The sequence below is a fragment of the Pinus tabuliformis genome, chromosome 8 (assembly GCF_031772625.1).
Source record: "Pinus tabuliformis cultivar Carrire ecotype Pingquan chromosome 8, CPIR1, whole genome shotgun sequence".
NCBI classification, from domain to species: Eukaryota; Viridiplantae; Streptophyta; class Pinopsida; order Pinales; family Pinaceae; genus Pinus; species Pinus tabuliformis.
Genome location: NC_142294.1, coordinates 1,614,287,004 through 1,614,306,324, shown reverse-complemented (window position 1 = coordinate 1,614,306,324; position 19,321 = coordinate 1,614,287,004). Strand labels below are relative to the sequence as shown.

At 40.2% G+C, this 19,321-nt stretch overlaps 1 protein-coding gene across 1 annotated transcript in view; it reads right to left on the bottom strand.

Moving 5' to 3' along the window:
- Window positions 1-19,321, bottom strand: part of LOC149242240 (phosphatidylinositol/phosphatidylcholine transfer protein SFH11-like) — a 234,023-nt gene that overhangs the window by 136,316 nt on the left and 78,386 nt on the right. Inside the window, exons 4-5 of the mRNA XM_089370797.1 lie at window positions 18,823-18,922; window positions 16,968-17,234 (exon numbers count right to left, since the gene is read on the bottom strand). Of these exons, the coding sequence (XP_089226923.1) occupies window positions 16,968-17,234; window positions 18,823-18,922 (367 nt within the window). The remainder of the gene's footprint in view (window positions 1-16,967; window positions 17,235-18,822; window positions 18,923-19,321) is intronic.

Sequence of the window (19,321 nt, the reverse complement as noted above, 5' to 3'; positions counted from 1 at the left end):
AAAATTGGTTCCCATAGTCATAACAAGTTACCCATCCCAAATCAATGAAAAATTACAAAAAATTCTTTAAAAACAATGAAAACAAAAGGAAAATGGTGCCCATATGAAGTTTCCCAACCAAAAACAATGAAAAACAAAGTTTTTAAAGAAGGAAAACAAAAAAAAAATTAATCTACATACCGTTTTTATGGACAAATTGGTGATCTTGTCTTGGATTTCTCCTAAAAACACTTGGATTCGCTCCCAAAGTCGACCCAAACCCTTCAGCTCTTCTCCTCCTCCTCCGCGCGGCGACAGTCAGAAATGACCAAAAAAAAATCGATTTTCTTTATTAAAAGCCCGCTGCCCGCGCCCTCGGCGCTTTTTTCCATTTAAAGCGCGCTTTTTTCGGAAAAAAGCGCTATAAAAAAAACCGGCGCTTTTTTGGGATAAAACGCGCGTTTTATGCGGCATGGTCAAAAAAGCGCGCGTTTTTTAAAAAAGCACGAGTTTAACAACACTGGTCCTATGCTACCCTAGCTACAGTCCTAAAAGGGTGATCTAAGCAGCAGAGGGAGAGGCCTTAATCAACAACATCTGAAAGCCTAAACCACAGTTCTAAAGAGCCCTAATTGTTGTTCAAAGGGTGACCCTTATACACAGTCAAGAGACTCCTATACGCTGGTAGAATTAATGCCCTAGTCACTGTTTGTAAAGCTCTTATACACAGCAAGCAAAAGGGGCCTTTAGGTAAGGAAAAGGGTCTCTATTCTAAGGCCAAGGTAGTGGAACTTTCAACATGGAAGAGAAGAACTACCATTGTTTAGAAGCAGACCTGTGAGGATCATTGTGACTACGTGGAGGTTGTCTCTTACTATATGAGAGCCGAGCTAGTTAAGGCAAGCACTGTTTTGGGACAGCGGAAGGATTGCAAGGTGACAGAGCCCTAATCTCTGGGTTGTTGGGTAAGTATAGGGGCTGGTGTTAGCCCTATGCTCCTACGTAGAACAGCAGCAAAGAAGAGGGACCTAGCCGTAGTGTTAGTAGCTTGTTTGGGTGCATACTTGAGAGCTGGTACTCGCTGTAACTTACCATGACTGGTGATGACAAGTGAAGGATGGTCTCGTGGAAGGCAGAGCTATTGTTAAGGGCAAATAAGCTGCTTTGCATTACAGAAAAGGGGGCAGCTTTCCCTTGGAGGTCAACTATATTAATAGAAGACTGCTCTGTACAATAACGAGGACAGCCTTTCCTTGGAGATCAATTGCAGTCAAATCTGGGCAGATTTTGGGACTGTTAGGAGACTGCACATTGGAACTTATTCAGGCTCAGTCTTGCTGAGCTAGGCCGCAGGCCATAGCCAGCACATGATGTTTGAAGGACTGCGTTGAACTAGCATGATGTTGGATGCAGCACAATGATGGATGCAAGATGGTTGATGCAACATGGTTGGATGCAACAGCATGATGGATCCAGGATGGTTGATGCAGCAGCATGATGGATGCAGCATGGTTGATGCAACATGAAGTTGGGTGCAGCATGGTGATGGGATCAGCTTGGAGAAGTTTGTCCTCTCCTAAGTTCAGAACTGCAGTCCATGTCTTTAGATCTACAACCTCATTATGTTATCTTCATGGTGAAGATCTCTGCTCGTATTTTGTCAAGTCAAAGTGTTGACTTCTGATGTATATGTACTACCTCTCTCTCCTCTGAACTATTGAAGAATATAAGAAGAATTGATCAAGGGTTTCCTCACATTGGGGTTTGTCCCTGGCTCTCGCCACATCTTGTGTCCTCTTGTCTTGGCTTGTCTTTTGCGATTTATGTTTATGTTCTATATGCATTTTACTATCATGCTAAATGTGATTGCTAATCTGGAATTGATATTGAGCTAAATGGAAAAATTGAAGTAAATTGCTCTAAGCATGGAACATACCTAAAATTAACACAGAGTCGATGGATTGGGTGTTGACGCGGTATTGGCATATGGAAATGACTCTCGTTCTGCTAAAGCGTTGGTCGCCTCTTTTTGATCCGGAAAAGGAAAATTTGGGGTTTGGGCCAATTTGGGTTCGCCTCCTTGGGCTTCCACTTCAATTCTGAGCGGAGGACATCTTCAAATGCATTGGGGACAACTTGGGGGTTTACCTGGACCATGACAAATCGTATCAGGACTCTGGCTGCCTGGTAATGGCCAAAATTCTTGTGCATTTGGATACCCGTGAAGGATTAGTGGAGAGCTACTGTTTTCAAATGGGGGAGATTATAAGATGGCAGGAGTTGGACTACGAAGGGATCCCCTTCAGATGCAGGCGTTGTCATGAGGTTGGCCACCAGTACAAATCTTGCCCATTGATAATTGGTAGGAGGCCAAGTCCCCCAAAATCCATTGCCTCGGCGGGCACCCCAACTGTGGAGATGGTGGCATTCTCGCAAGCTACCCTTCTGGTTGAGGTTGTTTAGGACCAGGGTGTTGCTAGAGAGGCACGGCCCAGGACAGACACCTGGACCTCTACTACTCCGGTCACCAGAGCTTGTTCCAGAGATTCGGCCATGTTTTCGGGTACTTCTTCTCCCCCTCATTTGTTTTCAAGCGAATGTCAGTTTTTTGTTGCTTCTTCTTCTGTGTGTTTGTCAGGTCTGGTTTCTGAGGTTGGCAAGCTGAGTCCCCTAATCTGTCCTATGGCATCTGCTCCTTCGCCCTCCCTATAGCCTATGAACATGATGTTCACTCGCTGGATTCCAGGGATAGCTCGACCTCTAACGCTTCTCACCAGTATAACCTGCGTTCTCTACCCCCCTCCTTGCACTCTCCCTTTGGCTTGGATGAGTACAATCATCCATCCTTATCCTAAAGCCCCCCACGGGCAGACAATCTCGCCTGTCTAAAGCTATTAAGAGGGCTAGTTTTGAAGTTACTTCCAGTATTCAGACTCCCATCGACCAGGTCCTTAGAGCAAAGGGGAACCCTGCAAAGGTTGTTCCATGAAGTGCCTATCTTTTAATTGCAGGGGTCTGGCCAGTCTAGACAAAAAATTGGCACTTCAGAGATTGTGCATGTCGGAGAGATTGGATGTTCTTTTTCTACAAGAAACCCTAGGTGATGGGTTCCTTATCAATCAAGTTCTCAAGAAGTTTCTTCCAGATTGGGACTTCTTTTTTCTGGATGTGAGAGGGAGATCGGGTGGTTGTGAAATGGGTTTTAACAAGAGAACGATTCATGTGGGAAATGCTTGGGGTTGCAAAGGTTTTTTGGGGGTGGATATCTACTCTTCTGTCATTGCTATCCCTTTGCAGGTCATAAATATCTATGGGCCCTACCATAACAGGGAGGTTTATTGGGAAAATCTGGTCCAAGCCGATTTTATGCAAGCGAAGAACCTCATTATTGGAGATCTTAATTTCTCTCTTGGGCTAGCAGAATCTTGGGGTTATAGAGCCCAGACAAACTGTTTAACATGTTTTTTTGAAGGTCTATTAGATGATCACAACCTTATTAACATTGAAATGGCACGAATCATGCCAACATGGAGGAATCACAGGACGAGGGTGGATGCATTGGCTAGAAGGCTATATCGCTTCCTAACCAGAGCTCCCCTGCTCGCCCGTTAGACCGCATTCGACAATGGGTGGGTTCGGGGGGTTACTCTGATCATTCCCCGATTTTCTTGGAGATTGAGGATTCTAATGTCAAACCATGCTTGCCCTTCAAATTCAATGCGACATGGCTGGAGGAGGTCGACTTCCATGATATTGTTAGGGAAAACTGGAATCACTATAGCCTGGACTTTGATCCCTCGCCGGCTGTGGTTATAGCAAATAACCTAGCCTGTTTAAAGTCGAAAACAATCAGCTGGGCTAAGATAAAACAGAAAAAGGATGGGGAGGAGTTAAAAAGGATTGAAGGGGTTCTCAAACAGTTGGAAGATTCGGGGTTGTCCAGTTATGCATCCTTGGAAGCAAAGGACCAATTAATTCAATTGGAAAGAGAGAAGATCAGGCTGCTGCGACAGAAAGAGGAGACTTGGCGTTTGAAAAGTAGAGCGACTTGGTTAAAGGCAAGAGACGAGAACACAAAATTTTTCCAGCAATCTGCTAGAGGAAGAAAATCTATTAATACCATATGGGAGTTGAGGGATCATACGGGCAGGGAGGCCAGCTCTTTCAATCAGCTAGCCGACATGGGTATGCGACACTTCTCAAACATTTTCAAGGCGCCGAGGGGGATCTCCATTGTTGAGAAGCTCCGTATAGCAGAGGTCATTCCTAGATTTGTTAAAGAGGAGGAAGTGGAGGCTTTAAACATGCTGGTTTCAAGGGGGGAATTGGAAGCAGCTCTGAAATGTTTCAACAAGGATAAGAGCCCGGGGCCGGATGGTTGGCCCATGGAATTCTACATTTTCTTTTTTGACCTCATAGGGCAAGATCTTCTATTGGCCATCGAGGAGTGCAAAATTTCTGGCAGGATGTTTGAAGGTTTCAACTCAACTTTCCTGGCCCTCATCCCGAAGGTTAGCAAGCCCCAATCCTTTGATGATTTTCAACCCATATCCCTCTATAATTGTATTTACAAGATCATATCAAAAATTATAGCTCTTCATATTAAGCCTATCCTATCCAAGATGATTTCAAAGGAATAGTTTGCCTTCCTCCGTCACCGTCAGATCCATGAAGCCATTGGTACAGCTCAAGAAGGCCTTCACTCGATCAAATCTCTTTCCAAAAAGGCTATTATCCTCAAGATTGACCTGTCCAAAGCGTATGACCACGCGAGTTGGTCCTACATTCAGCTTATTCTTACTCATATTGGTTTCCCTCATCCTTTTATCAACTGGATAATGTGTTGTTTCACCTCAGCTTCTTTTAGTGTTCTCATAAACGAGGCTGCTTCTGGTTTCTTTCATGCAAAGTGTGGGCTGAGACAAGGCTGCCCTCTTTCCCATTTGCTTTTCTTTTAATCATGGAAGGCTTAAGTAGGTTGTTAAAAAATGCTCGCTCATCTGGAGAACTAGGAGGGGTCTCGATTTCAGACAGGATTTCCCTTTCGCATCTTTTGTTTGTTGATGATGTTCTTATTTTCTTAAATGGCTCATACTGTGATTCCTCTTGTTTCAAGATCATCCTATCATTGTTTTGTAAAGCAACAAGTATGGAGCCGAACTATGACAAATCCACCATTATATTCAATTCATGTTTGCAAAATGAGCAAATATTTGCTTCTCAACATTTTGCTTTCGTCAGGCATGAGCTGGATTTTGGCCTCAAATATTTAAGTTTCAGGCTGAAGCCAAATGGACACCGTATTGTAGATTGTTCATGGCTTTTAGCAAAAATTGAAAGCCGCATTAACATATGGCAGCAAAGATGGCTCTCAAGAGCGGGTAGGCTCACTTTGATTAAATCTATGTTGGAGGCTATCCCGATACATTGGATGTCCCTTGCCTGGATCCCAAAAGGAATCCTTAGCAAGATTCAGCAAATTTGTTGTTGCTTCCTTTGGCGGGTAAAAATAAGGGGCGTACCTTTGCTTGGGTCAGCTGGGATAAGATTGCAAAACCTAAGAAATGGGGTGGGTGGGGGCTTAAAGAACCCCAAGTATTTGCAAAACCTCTAGGGGCTAAGTTGGGGTGGAAAATTATCTTGTCAGACAGTCTCTGGAAGGAGGTGATTTATAATAAGTACATCTACCCACTATCTGTTATAGATTGGATTAGAAGCCCCTGTCAAAATATTCTGGTGCTTTGATCATATGGAAAGCCATCGCTCATTCCTTTAGCATTATCAAGGATGGTTTGGCCTGGAGGATTGGAGATGGGCAGCAGGTTCGAATTGGCACAGATGCCTGGGGTGGTAGTGGAAATGCGCATATTCTCACAAGGGAAATGCATTTGGGCTTGTCGGTGGTTGGTTTCACTCAGGTAGTTCACATTTTGATCGTGGGGCGCCCAGGTTGGCCGAGGTAGCAATGGATGGATTTTGGGAACTTGGGTTTAGAGTAAAGATGGCGCAGAGTCTACTTTCGCTTTGTGGGGACCTTGGAGGAAGCCAACATCATAATTTCTGATAAAGCGGACGAGCTCATATGGGCAAAGGCCCCAACAGGAAAGTACACTCCAAAAGAGGTATTCACAACAATCATGGAGGCTTGGGCTTTGGGAGAGGGATGTTGGTGGTGGCGTCATTTATGGAAATTAAAAGCCCCACACAAGTCTCGGCTCTTCATGTGGTGCATCCTCTCAAATAAAGTCCCTACAAAAGAAAATCTAAGCAAGTGTATGGTGCAGGGTCCCTCCAGATGTTGTCTTTGTAAAGCGGAAGCAGAGGATATGGACCACCTTTTTCTTCATTACCCGGTTTCGGTCAATGTTTGGTCTTTCATTACAACAGCCCTCAACTTAGATAAACATTGGGAAGGCCAAAACATTAGTGATACCTGACAATGGTGGTGGACGGTTGTTGCCTCCCAGAAAGTCAAAAATCTGTCGTTGATCATTTGCTGGGGTATATGGCTGTTTAGGAACCACCTAATATTTCTTGGGACATCGATTCACTGGGTTGTCACTTGTAACCACATGTTGGCTATTTACAACTTGATTCCTGAGGATCCGGTTCGACACAATAGTAGGGTCATCAGTCCTAAAGTTATAGACAAAAGTTTTCCATGGGCTTATCTCGATGGCCTGACGCGAGCAGATGGATGTGGGGGTGCGGGGGGGCAGTTCTTCATGTTAATGATTTTGTTTGTTACAAAATTAAAGTGGGGTTAGGGAGAGGCACAAACAATTTTGCGGAGTTAAACAGCCTAAGACACCTCCTCCTTTTCGCTCTGGAACAAAATTGCCACAGGATTCAGATTTTTGGGGACTCTCAGCTTATCATAAATTGGATAAATGGGTTTATCTCTGTCACTTGCACACACTCAGGGACTTACTGGAGGATGCTTTATCTTTAAAATCACAGTTTGATTTTATTGTCTACTCTCATATATACAAGGAAAGGAATGAAGTCGTTGATTTTCTATCCAAATAGGTTGCGCAGTTGAACAGAGGTCATTGGTTGATTCAGGAGTTCAAATATGGGGCTTTCTTCCAGTTATTTCATCACCCTTTCATTGAAGAGGAGGAAAACCTCTCGGAATGATCTTGAGGATCATTCTTTTTTGCTTTTTGTTGTTTTTAGTTTATGATCTGGATTGGTTTTGGGCTATATGGTTTTAACAGTTAAAGTTTTTTTTTGTATAATCAGGCTAATATGTAAATAGTTTTATGAACATGGATTGCTCTGTTCGGTAGTGAAAGCATCTCATACATGTTGGATTTCAACATGAAATTTTCTTAATTTATTTAATGAAAATTACACTTTTTTCCTGGGAAAAAAATAATTGCAACAGAACATAAATTCACGAGGACAAAAGCACACAATAAAACAATACACCAAAAATTACCCAGAAAACCCCAAGTAGGGAAAACCTGCCAACTTGTGTGTTTTATTATTTTGCTCATCGAAATGTCAGAAATTGATTACAAATACTAGGAAAAATTCCCTTTCAATTCGTTAATCTTCAACACATCGATTTGCGCTCTCTTAACCAACTCGACCACTCTTCACGCGCAGTTGTTACAAGTTAATGCGCAGTTGTTGTTGAGAAATGTAACTAGTTTTGGTCTTCATAATTGTTGTACTCATTTCAATATGTATCCTATGTAACAAACAAATAAAAAGAAGAAAGAAAAATTATTATTATTAAAGCATAGGTTTCATGCTCATTATTGATAGTATTCTAGGTAAAAGCATGTTCTTCGTGCTTCTAGGGTTTGTTAGGTCTTAAGATTTATTGTCTTAAGTCAATGGAGTCAACATAATGTTTATAAGACCCTTTTGGGCAATTTGTAATTGTAAAAAGAATCATTTTTTAGTCTAGAAAGTCCAGGAATCTCCAAGAGTACAAGTCGACCCTAGGATCCTCAAGTTGGCCTAAAGGAAGGAATTCGACCCCTTGAGAAGGCTATAAAAGGAATCATTTCAGCCTCATTTGGACACACTCACAAGTTCAATCCATCACAAAAAGAGTTCGATCTGTAGCCGAGAAGCTAGGAAAAGGAGAGCAAAGTTATAGAAGAAGTTGGGAGGCTAAAATATCTTGTCTTTGTGCTTTATCTCTCTCACACGTGCAAAGAAGCTAGTGTTTATGCAACTAGAAAAAGGCCAAAGTTGCAGGTCTAAATTGTTGAGGAGCGAAGTTGTTGCTGAGAGAGCGAAATCCTTCTCTTGACCTAGTTGACCTTAGGGAGAGTTGTTTTGCTCCAGGAAGGTCTCAAAAGGAAGATAGATTAGGATTTTTACAACAATTGTTAGGACGAAGTAGCTGGGCCGAAGTAGCTAAGCCGAAGTTGCAGGTCAAGTAGCAGTAGCTCGCAGGTCGAAGTTGCACGAAAGAAGCAATCTGGTACAGAATCAAGGAAGTACTTGAGGAAGGGTTGACTTGGTACTAGGAGAAGGACTTGGTCTAAGGATTGGGTCTTTGTATCTCATTTGAAGAAGGTTCTAAGAAGAGAAGAGTTTCTGAGTTTTCCCCTTGGAGGGGTTTTTCCTTGGCTAAGAGCTTGTATTTGTGACCTCTTTTGCTATTCCAGTCTCTTGATATTTTTTTATGAACAGATCTAACTAAAGAACATAAAGAAGATAACTAAGATACATGAGCAAGTATCAAGTTTAAGAAAATAGCCCCAAGGGTTAGCTCAACTGGTCAAATAAGTGCCTCGCCGTTCGGGAGGTCACGGGGTCAATTCTCCCCAAAGCCCTTGGGGTTAGGCCTAGATATAGGTCGCGGGGCTTGATACCCTTGATCAAGCTCAGATATTTCCGTGGATGTAGCGGCTACCCAGTGACCACGGGTGTCCACGAACCACACAGAGACATACAAAAAAAAAATCAAGGTTAAGAAAATAAGATATAATAAGTTGCCACTTTACATTTTCTAACATGGTATCAGAGCTAAGGTGAGCAAGGAAGGCAACTAGAAGGACACAGGAAAGAATAGTTGATGAAGGGATAGGAAGCTCTCAAGGCCTAAAAGAAGAAGATTGCCACTTGAAGGGATGTGGTTAAAAGCTCGTTGGTAGAAGACCCTTCTAATTTAGGGTTTCTACATTCAGGAGGATCAAGAACTACATCCATCTCGCAAGGAGGGTATTGATCTCGCAAAAAGGAAGTCTATTTACAAGGCATCAATCTTGGAAGTTGTTGGTGGAGGAATCCTAAGGAACATCTTTCAAGGGCAATCTCCAAAGATCTTGAAGACATCAAGAAGGTTGGAGATATTATTCAAGTATCAAATTATCTCATAATGGTTAAATCTTCAAGTCATGTAAGTTCTTTCTGTAAGGAGAGCAACAAGCTCATAGGGGCAGTAAACTATCTAGCATGGAAGAAGAGGATTGACTTGATACTCACAGAGCAAGATGTAATGGGATATGTTACCGGAGAAATTACTGAACCAACAAAGGAAAGGACACAAGAACTAGCGAAGTACAAGAAAGGGGAAGTAAGGGCACAAAGGATCATAGTGGAATCAATCAAGGATTCTCTTGTTCCATTTGTGGCAAACCTAAAGACTTCCAAGGCCATGTATGACAAGCTAGTGAATTTGTACTCTGTAAGTACAACAGGTCAAAAGATGTCATTGTGGAACAAGCTATATAGAATGAAGAAATCGAAGGATGAGGATATGGCATCCTTCCTCATGAGAGTCTCTCAGCTAAGAGACCATTTGCAAGGACTTGGGGAACCCATCATTGATTCTAAGGTAACTGTATGTGTTCTGAATGCATTGCCACCAGAATGGAGCAACTTTGCAACAAGTGTCTACTCCAAGAAAGATTCAACTCCCTTTGATGAGTTGTGGGCACAATGCATTCTAGAAGAGTCAAGGATCAAGGTCAAGGATGACATTGGATTTGATGAGAAAACTCAAGCCTTTCTAGCCCGAGTCAAGAAGATGAAGAAAGGGAAGTTTGGCAAGTCCAAGAAGAAAGATATGTCCAAGGTACAATGTTTTGGATGCAACAAATTAGGACACTTTAAGAGCCATTGTCCAAACAAACAGAACAATAAAAGAAAAGAACAAAGTGAAGCTCATGTAGCCGAAGCAGGTCCTCTGACTTCTAGGTTCTCTATGAATGTTTTTCTTTTAATTGATATGTTATGCATAAGCATCTTTGGATAGAAGCATGTGATATTAGCATTTATATGATTATGTTGCTTGGTAGAAATCATCCAGGGTAGAATGTTAGACCATTTTGCATATTGTTCATCCAGATATTATCCAACACTATGTTAGAGGTTGTCATCTTGCTTAAGGGGATCATTGTGATCCGGGAAGGACCATTATATTAGGAAGTCCTTGCGAAAAGCATTATGACAGGAATAGTATGTATTCTATGTAATGTAGAAACATGTTGGTAAAGGGATGAAAGGTTGCAATGGGTTAGGATGAAAACTTTTTGTATGCATAGCTAGATGATTGGATGAAACCATAGGAATGTATATTTAATTTTGGGTAAAGATTCATATATACAAGAATCTAGTGAAAGAAAGTTATGCTTAAGTATTTATGATGTTGGAAAAGAATAGGATTTGACTAACTATAAAGAGATTAGGACTTTCCCTAGAATATGTATATGACAAGTTTAACGTCTGGTATAATCACTGAAAAACAAAAAACAAAAAAAATATTAAAAAAATTTGCAACTTTGTAATGTTCCAAACTAGGAAAAATAGTGCTATGCAAAGCGAACAATAAAAACAACACCATAAAATTAAATCAGACCATCAGACCACAAAATTGGCAACCAAACTGTGTTGTCTACTCATTTTATTAAATGGGAAGAGGTGTACAACAAGGTGTTGGAATGTGTGCACCTGGGCTTGCTCTAGGCAAGCTAGCAAAAGCCCAAAATGAACAATGGAACACCCTCCTCAAATCTGCTGGTAATCCGGCCCAAGAGTTGCGTTGTTACTGCCTAGAAAGGTGTTGCTGCCTGAAATGATCTGTTGTTAGAGCCTTCCCTGTTGCTCAGAAAATTCTGGGAAATTAATCCCAACCTCTACACAAGAAACCCAGAATAACCCACAAAGGAATTGGCCAAATGTTGACCTCGGAATTTTGGCCCAAATTCCCCCTAGCTCCTCTAGCTGCTGGCTGAGTTGGGACCCCTGTTTGACCCCTCAAATCTGCCCAGAAAATTCTATAAAATTAGGAGTGTACTCCTTGCCAAAAACCCAAAAAAACTAGAAAGGGTTTCCCTTGGTTCCAACCTTCAAAAATTGACCCTTCACAGCTTGGCCCTCCTCCAAATACGAATTTTGTTGTTGTGACTGATCTTGTCAATCTATGCACTCCCAACTCCAGCAATCCTCCTCAAATGGCCCTCCAAATGATCTCCCAACTCCCCAGCTCCAAATCCCTGGGATAATGTTGCCCCAACAAATCTCACTCCAATGGTTGCGCAGTCCCTGTGTTGTTGTTACTCTCCCTATTTTGCGCTACTGTTACTCTCCCTACTCTACGCTACTTCTATTCTCCCTGCTGCTGGATCTCAGCCTCCTTGCTACTATTTTCCTATTGCTGTAACTCGGCCCTCCTGCTGGTCCTTTCCCTGCGGTTGTAACTTGACCTCCTTGCTATTACTTCCCCTGCTTCTGGAACTCGACTACAATTGTTGTAACTTGTCTCCCTACTGTTGGTACTCGACTATAGCTTGATATAACTTGTCTCCCTGCTACTGCTACTACGAACTGAGATGAAGAACTCCCTCCTAGGGCTGGCACTCAAAGTCCGTCGAAGCAAGGGTTGAGATCTCCACTCTAAGACACTCGTGTGCTAAACAGCAGAGTAACTCGGCTAAGCAACTCGAGCAACGAAGATTGAGTTCAATATGTCAAAATATAAGACGCTGAAATGAGGAGAGTTGTCTTCCTTATATAGATTTCGTGGAGCACTTTTCCCTCCATTTTCCCTCCATCGTGGGTCCCTCACTCAACCATCGATTTTCCCTCCATGCAAATCGAACTAGGGAATGTGCATTCTCCTAGTGTGGGTGGCCCCCACATATAACTTAACCACATCGAAATAACTTCTACTAAGGCTAGCCTCCTAATAAAATCGAATGGGCCCCAGCACCTCCAAAATTGGCCCCAAAATGTAGAAATTAATCCTATTCCAAAATAATTTAGGAAGGGACATTACAAACTTGGTAATCAAGTTTGATCCTTGGGCAATCTGATGCAAGAAGGAAATTTCAAGTGGACATGGTTGATGAGGATGTGGATGGTACAAGAAGGTCACCATGGTAAGGTAAGTCTATTTCATTTTGATTTGATTATCTGGTTAACATATTATTTTGCTACCTGGTATAATGGTGCAGGAATACATGATGACAATTAAGGCAAAGTCAACTGTGTGGATGAAGAGTATTGAGGGAAGCTCATTATTTGGCACCTGGAAACTATGAAGTCAAGTTGTGTTCATCTTGGAAGGTAGTAGTGCAAGAAGATAACCTAAAGGTCAAGGAAGATCAATTTCATAAGGAAGCCACGATTAGATTGAAGATCGTAAAGGCTCAATGCAATGCCTTCATGATTGAAGAAGAAAGTGATGAGCAAGAGAGATGACCTAGATCTTGTCACAAGAACAAAGAGTGGAGATGGTTCCATGATACCTCGAAAAGAAGCAGGCTCGATGCAAAGAAAAGAGGGAACCATGTAGCTATGGAGAACTAGTAGTTGATACTCTAATGAAGACAAGCTAGAAGGCTTGTGATGTTGGCTTCCATTATTGGAAGGAAGGAATCTCCTCTGGTTTGAGAGGGAGCAAAAGGAGTCTCTGTGAATAAGGAGCAAGGTTTTATTCTCAAGATTAAGGGAGAATAGGGATGTACTCTCTGGTTGAGAGGGAGTGATGATGAACATCACATGTGCATTCTCCTCTTCAAGTGATGAAGAGAGAATGACGAAGGATTGGATAAGCATTTGTGGTTTCCTTGAGGATATAACATCCATGAAAAGGAAAGGACTAACACTCTTTGAGGATGGGACATGAATCCAAGAGAAGAGTGGTCGAAGAGGACCAATATTCTTTGAGGACTCAGGTATGGAGATCCAAGATAAGAATAGTCCTAAAATGACATACCTTGTGGACATTCGGATGGGGCATGTACCTTAGGGAGGTAGTGCGGCATCACACATAAAGCCTCCCAACATAATGCTCTTGAATATAAGACGAGCTTGTCCAATTAGGCCTCAGGGACAGTGTTGATTATAATAATGATGCTTACAATATGGCTTATCACTCTGACTCTTCTTGAGAACTCTTCAATTTGAGATATGATGTTGTACTGGTTGTACAATTATGAATACCTCCCTAGTTAAAAGGGAATGTTGAGAAATGTAACTAGTTTTGGTCTTCATAATTTTTGTACTCATTTCAATATGTATCCTATGTAACAAACAAGAAAAGAAGAAAGAAAAATTATTATTATTAAAGCATGGGTTTCATGCTCATTATTGATGGTCTTCTAGGTAAAAGCATGTTCTTCGTGCTTCTAGGGTTTGTTAGGTCTTAGGATTTATTGTCTTGAATCAATGGAGTCAACATCATGTTTATAAGACCCTTTCAGGCAATTTTTAATTGTAAAAAGAATTATTTTGAGTCTAGAAAGTTCGGGAATCTCCAAGAGTACAAGTCGGCCATGGGATCCTCAAGTCAACCTAAAGGAAGGAATTCGGCCCCTTGAGAAGGCTATAAAAGGAAGCAATTCAAACTCATTTGGACACACTCACTCACAAGTTCGATCCACCAAGAAAAGAGTTCAATCTATCACTGGGAAGCGGGGAAAAGGAGAGCGAAGCTCAAGAAGACGCTGGGAGGCCGAAATATCTCGTCTTTGGGCTCTATCTCTCTCATACGTGCGAAGAAGCTAGGGTTTATGCAGCCAAAAAAAGGCTGAAGTTGTAGGTCTGAATTGTTGCGGAGCGAAGTTGTTGCTGGGGAGCATAATTGCGAAACAAGTTGTTGGATAGAGCAAAATCCTTCTCTTGACCTAGTTTACCTTAGGGAGAGTTGTTTTGCTCCAAGAAGGTCTCAAAAGGAAGATAGATTAGGGTTTCTACATCGATTGTTGGGACAAAGTAGTTGGGCCGAAGTTGCAGGTCGAGTAGCAGAGGCTCGCAAGTCAAAGTTGCAAGAAAGAAGCAGTTTGGTACAGAATCAAGGAATGACTTGAGGAAGGGCCAACTCGGTCCAAGGATTGGGTCTTTGTATCTCATTTGAAGTGAATTCCAAGAAGAGAAGAGTTTTCAGGTTTTCCCCTTGGAGAAGTTTTGCCCTGACTAAGAGCCCTATATTTGTGTCCTCTTTTCTTGTTGCAGTTTCTTGACATTGTTTGATGAGCAAATCTAACTAAGATTCACAACCAAGTATCAAGGTTAAGAAAATAAGATATAATAAGCTGCCACTTTACAATTTCTAACAATTGTTATAGGCTGAATCAGCCCCTCTGCACGAACTAACTCAACCCTGAAAAAGAAATATGCTAGCTGAGGAAATCGTTGAGGCTATTCGGCCTCTCTTCCTGCCCTGATGTGTTTATCTGGAAACCCTTCTTAACTAAGCTGAAACACACAGGTCTCTAGTGCATAATCATATTCAATGTTTACACCCCTTCTCTCCTTATAAAGTCGACTTGACCTTCCATCTTCCACAAACAGCTGAGATTAAAGCTCAACGGATGGCTTAGAACGATTCTATTTTTGACTATAGGAAAATTAGAATTTTCTTAAGTCAAAATTAAGAAAAAGTAAACTGCACCTTAGCTTCACTTGTGGTATCCTCTTCCAAATTTAGTGCACTTCTAAATTTAGCAGAACCCTTCCATCCCTAACGCCAATTAACAAATGCTCTAAGTCCCATGCTTAACAATGCATATCTAAAGAAAAGGTATTAGGTAAGAAAAACACAAGAAAAGAGGTAGTAAGAAACAGTGACAAGGAAATGGTAACTCAATGCTAACAATGCTTCCTCATATTTGAAGGCACTCATGTGGATGAACATCATTAAAAGCCTTTTGTGTAGCTATGTAAGCCAATTCATCAAGTTACCGACCTTTTTCATATCATCTATCATAGCACATACTCGAAACTTAGTGATCTAAGAAATAACTCTTGGTTTTAGGAGTTGTCACATGTAATAGAGATTAAAGTTGTCCCACCATGGTAAACTTACACAAATTGTATAATTAAACCAGGGTTATGATGTTGCTAGAAGTAATTACTTTGTCTGAGCTACTTAATGACTTGTATATTGAGGTTTAACTCATCACTATGAGTGGGCACATGCATTATGATCCATGTATTTGCACAGGTCCCCTTTTGCAGGATTGGGAATGGAGTTTTTGACATCCCTTGACCCAATATGATCGCCTTAAGCTCTACTCCATTCTACATTAGCAGCAGGAGTTAGGGGCCATTCTCAATACCGTGTGGATTTCTTTGGATGTGGAAATCCTTTGGATTTGGTAGTTACATGGTGTCCTGTTGAATCGAGTTTACCATAAGCTCCAACTATTTGCTTGCTTGGCTACCTACCATGGTCTCCCCTCCAAAGCCTGGCTAGAATAGTCTTTAAGTTTATAGTGACTTTTGTCCTTTTTGCTTGAAGTCAGAATCAATGAAGCACATCTTCTGGGAATTCTCCTTTGCGAGATCATGTTGGCCTCACAGGTTCGATCTCAGCTGGCAAACACCCTTCAGGGACATTTGCACTGGCAGGCAGTTTTTTTTGGTGATTCTAGATCGGTGATCCAGGATTCCTTGGCTGGTATTTGGCACTATTTAAAAGTTTTTGCTTTGTGCATCCTTTGGAAACTCTGTTGAAAATTTGTTTCCAATAATGAGGTTAGTTCTAAGACAACGTTTTGTCAACTATGGCAAGATGAGGTATGTATGCAACTCCTAGCAGAGGGGTATTTCTCATTAGAGATGTCAAATTGTTAGATGTGACTACCTATTCTGATTTCATAGCTGTTTTAGTCACCCTATAGAAGAGGATATCATGTCCATTTTACATACCTTTATGTCTCTTTCATTTGTTTCTCACTATGTAATGATTTTTTTGTATATATCAGAAGTATCTTTTACAAAAAAAAATGCAGTTTCTACTAAGATATGCTCAAACAAAAAATGAAATAGCAAGATAAGAGAAATTTTGCAAGAAAAATTACCAAATTAAATAAGAAATAATCATCTTGCAGAAAATTGTACTGACTATACATATGAGTATCACACTGTTGAAGCCCAAGAGCTATGCTCAATTGGTTGTTGTCAATGTTACTGGGCATTTGGCTTGCTTTGTGATAGCGAGTGCCCAGTTCGAATTCCCCTAAGTAGGGTGCTCTAGTTTATACCAATAGGTTTGCTAAGGATGCCATCTGTGAATGTAAGAGAGCATCCCTTGGATTTCACTGTGAAGGTTTTTCGGAAAACCAAATGATCACACTGTTGGGTATGTTCAATAGCTGTAAATGAGATCTATCAACAGGCCTATATTATGAGAAAAGAACCTGCATGTTGCAACCCCATGAAGGCCATTGAAATGACTTCATTATAGGACCCCAAGCTGATTAACTAAATGAAAAAAGTATATCAAATTCTCGTTTTTCGGCCATAGTAAGCTAACTTAGAAACGTCATACCATTGACCCAAACCATCCCTAAACAAGTGACTTCTCTTTCATATTGGTTCATCTATGGGCACAATTATAACAATCTTCTAATGGAAAAAAGAATTATCTCTGGCCTCCATCCATTAACTATTAATGAACATTAAAAGTTCAACCTCATAGAATTTACTGTCATGTAAAATTTATTTCTAAAATTTAATGAAAAAATGAGATTCAACATGATCACTTAAGCAGGAAATCCAAGGAGACATACCACGCCATTTACATCCAAGATTACAGTCGACGAGTCTATATGCCTTCTTGCCGATATTGAACAAGCAGGAAATCTCAGGTTCATATTTTTCTCCAACTCTTGCACATGATACTTCAAATATCTTTCCAGAGTTGTGATCTGCATTAATTTGTTAATATCTACCATTCCAACCCTTTCAATATAAACTGGTCTCCCATACTTGTCAACACCATGATAGCCATGTGGATAGCACTTCTTAACTTCATCATATTCATTAAAACTAAAATCCTGTAAAATAAAACGATTCTGATAAGTTATTCCTAAATCTATTCAATCAAATATAGTTGGAGATAGCATTTCTAAAATTATATCAAAGCAAAAGGATTAGCAGCTATGTGAGTTTGATTAATATAGCATAATTCATATGTCTTTGTTAACAACGGCACTGAACTTTAAATCATGGCACTGGCCTGGATATCTTACAAGAATGTCTTACATGTGTATATCTTACATCTATGTGAATTTGTTTTCTGAAAATGGAACTTGAATTACTTAAAATAAACACCGAAGTTACAACAAATAGACATAAGGCATGCAACAGATAGACAAAAGATTACGAGAAGATCCTATTTTATGACATCTAAGACGATCAAAATATGTATTGGAAAAGAGCCTACACATGAATTTCAGCTTTGAGATGAAATGCCAAATCATTTTTGAATGCTCTTAAGTTGCCCAACGCTAGGTGGGATATGTTTTCTTTAAAAGTTGTGCAATGGCTCTTACAAAGGAAAAGCAATAGCAGACAATTGCATCATATGCATAATTCTTCCCTACTCATCCAAATATCGCATAGGAAAGAACCCCTCCAATCTAGGGGCTGTCAACAAGTAACTGCATCCTACTTCAAACCATGCCTACAATGTCCTGGCTATTGGACACCACCATAAAACTCGCCCCATTGTTCTCCTTTTTGGTAGCAAAACAGAGAGCAACCCAAATGTTAGAGGTAATTTGAGAAAAAAACAAGTTAACATTGAAGACTTTAGCCATCTTCTATTTCACACTATAAGGGCCAATAGAAATTCTCTAAAATTCAAATGGACTGCATGTTGAGTATTCTGGAGGGAAAAGTTAGAAACAGATTTTTTCACATATTTTCAAATTATATCCCTTTAGATTAACTAAAGTATAAAGTGTCAGTACTCGTTGAATTCTGATTTAAAATTGTTCTCTGCAGAAACTTCTGCAAATGGAAGTAGGGATCAGTAATTAACCATAGTATCGCACTGAACAGCCAAATGTCAATCCAGATAATATTGTGATTTCTGATATTTCTATAACAAAGGGAAGAGATAGAACACAGATAAGATGTATTCACATTAAGTGCGCACTTCTTAAAAACATTAGGAATATTAGCTTTAATTACCTTCTCCAACATAAAATGTGTAGCTGGTAGGTAAATTATCAACCAAAAAAAAATGAATTTCCACTCCAGAATTTATCATTTGGTCTTTATTTTAAAATTTATATTTGCAATGCTGGCCCAACATGTCAAGAAAGAGGAAACAACAGAGATCAGTAAGCATTCATTCAAATAGAACTTTGAACAAATTTAGATATCAAATATCATAGCCATGTATATTTGGCATCCTATAATAAATATGTCTGCATTATAGTGGTCCGAAGGCTTAATACTACCCAATCATTCATATTAAAAATATCATTCCACTAACTTCTATTTAGACCATTGTCAGGCATGGAATTTAATTCTTATTCCACCAAGCCTTAAAATTATGTTTTTGATGGTGTGATTCAATAATGTCTATTACGGTGGATATCTGTAAAATTCATATATCATGTGGCATAGGCCCACCTTTTCAATTGTATCGACACCGTAGTCCTTGCGCCACTGCAACATCTTTTCCCACATTTCTTTTGCTTTAACAATATCAAATTTCCTTGCATGTAAAAACCTGCACAGACAGCATTTTCCTTTACACATAACAGTTCAAAGTATACACAAACAAGCATATGAATGTCATATCTTGGAAATCATTCATGTAAATGGGTACGCTGGCAATCATGTGTATATTACATTAAGTTAGAAAGCAATATAGCAATAACTAGAAGTGGATATTTTTAATAAGCTTTCACAAAGGAAATCCTAGTTTCAGTTTCACACATTTGCACGTCATGATTTAAACTGACAAAATGTAGTTGGCAAAAACACATTGAAAAGAGGAAAAACTTGTACATTTATGCTATTTATTGCAGATGCCATCTAAGTTTGTGAGATGCTAGAATATCATGTAAAACAGAAATTAATTCATCCACAAGAACCTAGTATTGTATTTCACTTTCAAGATAAAGGA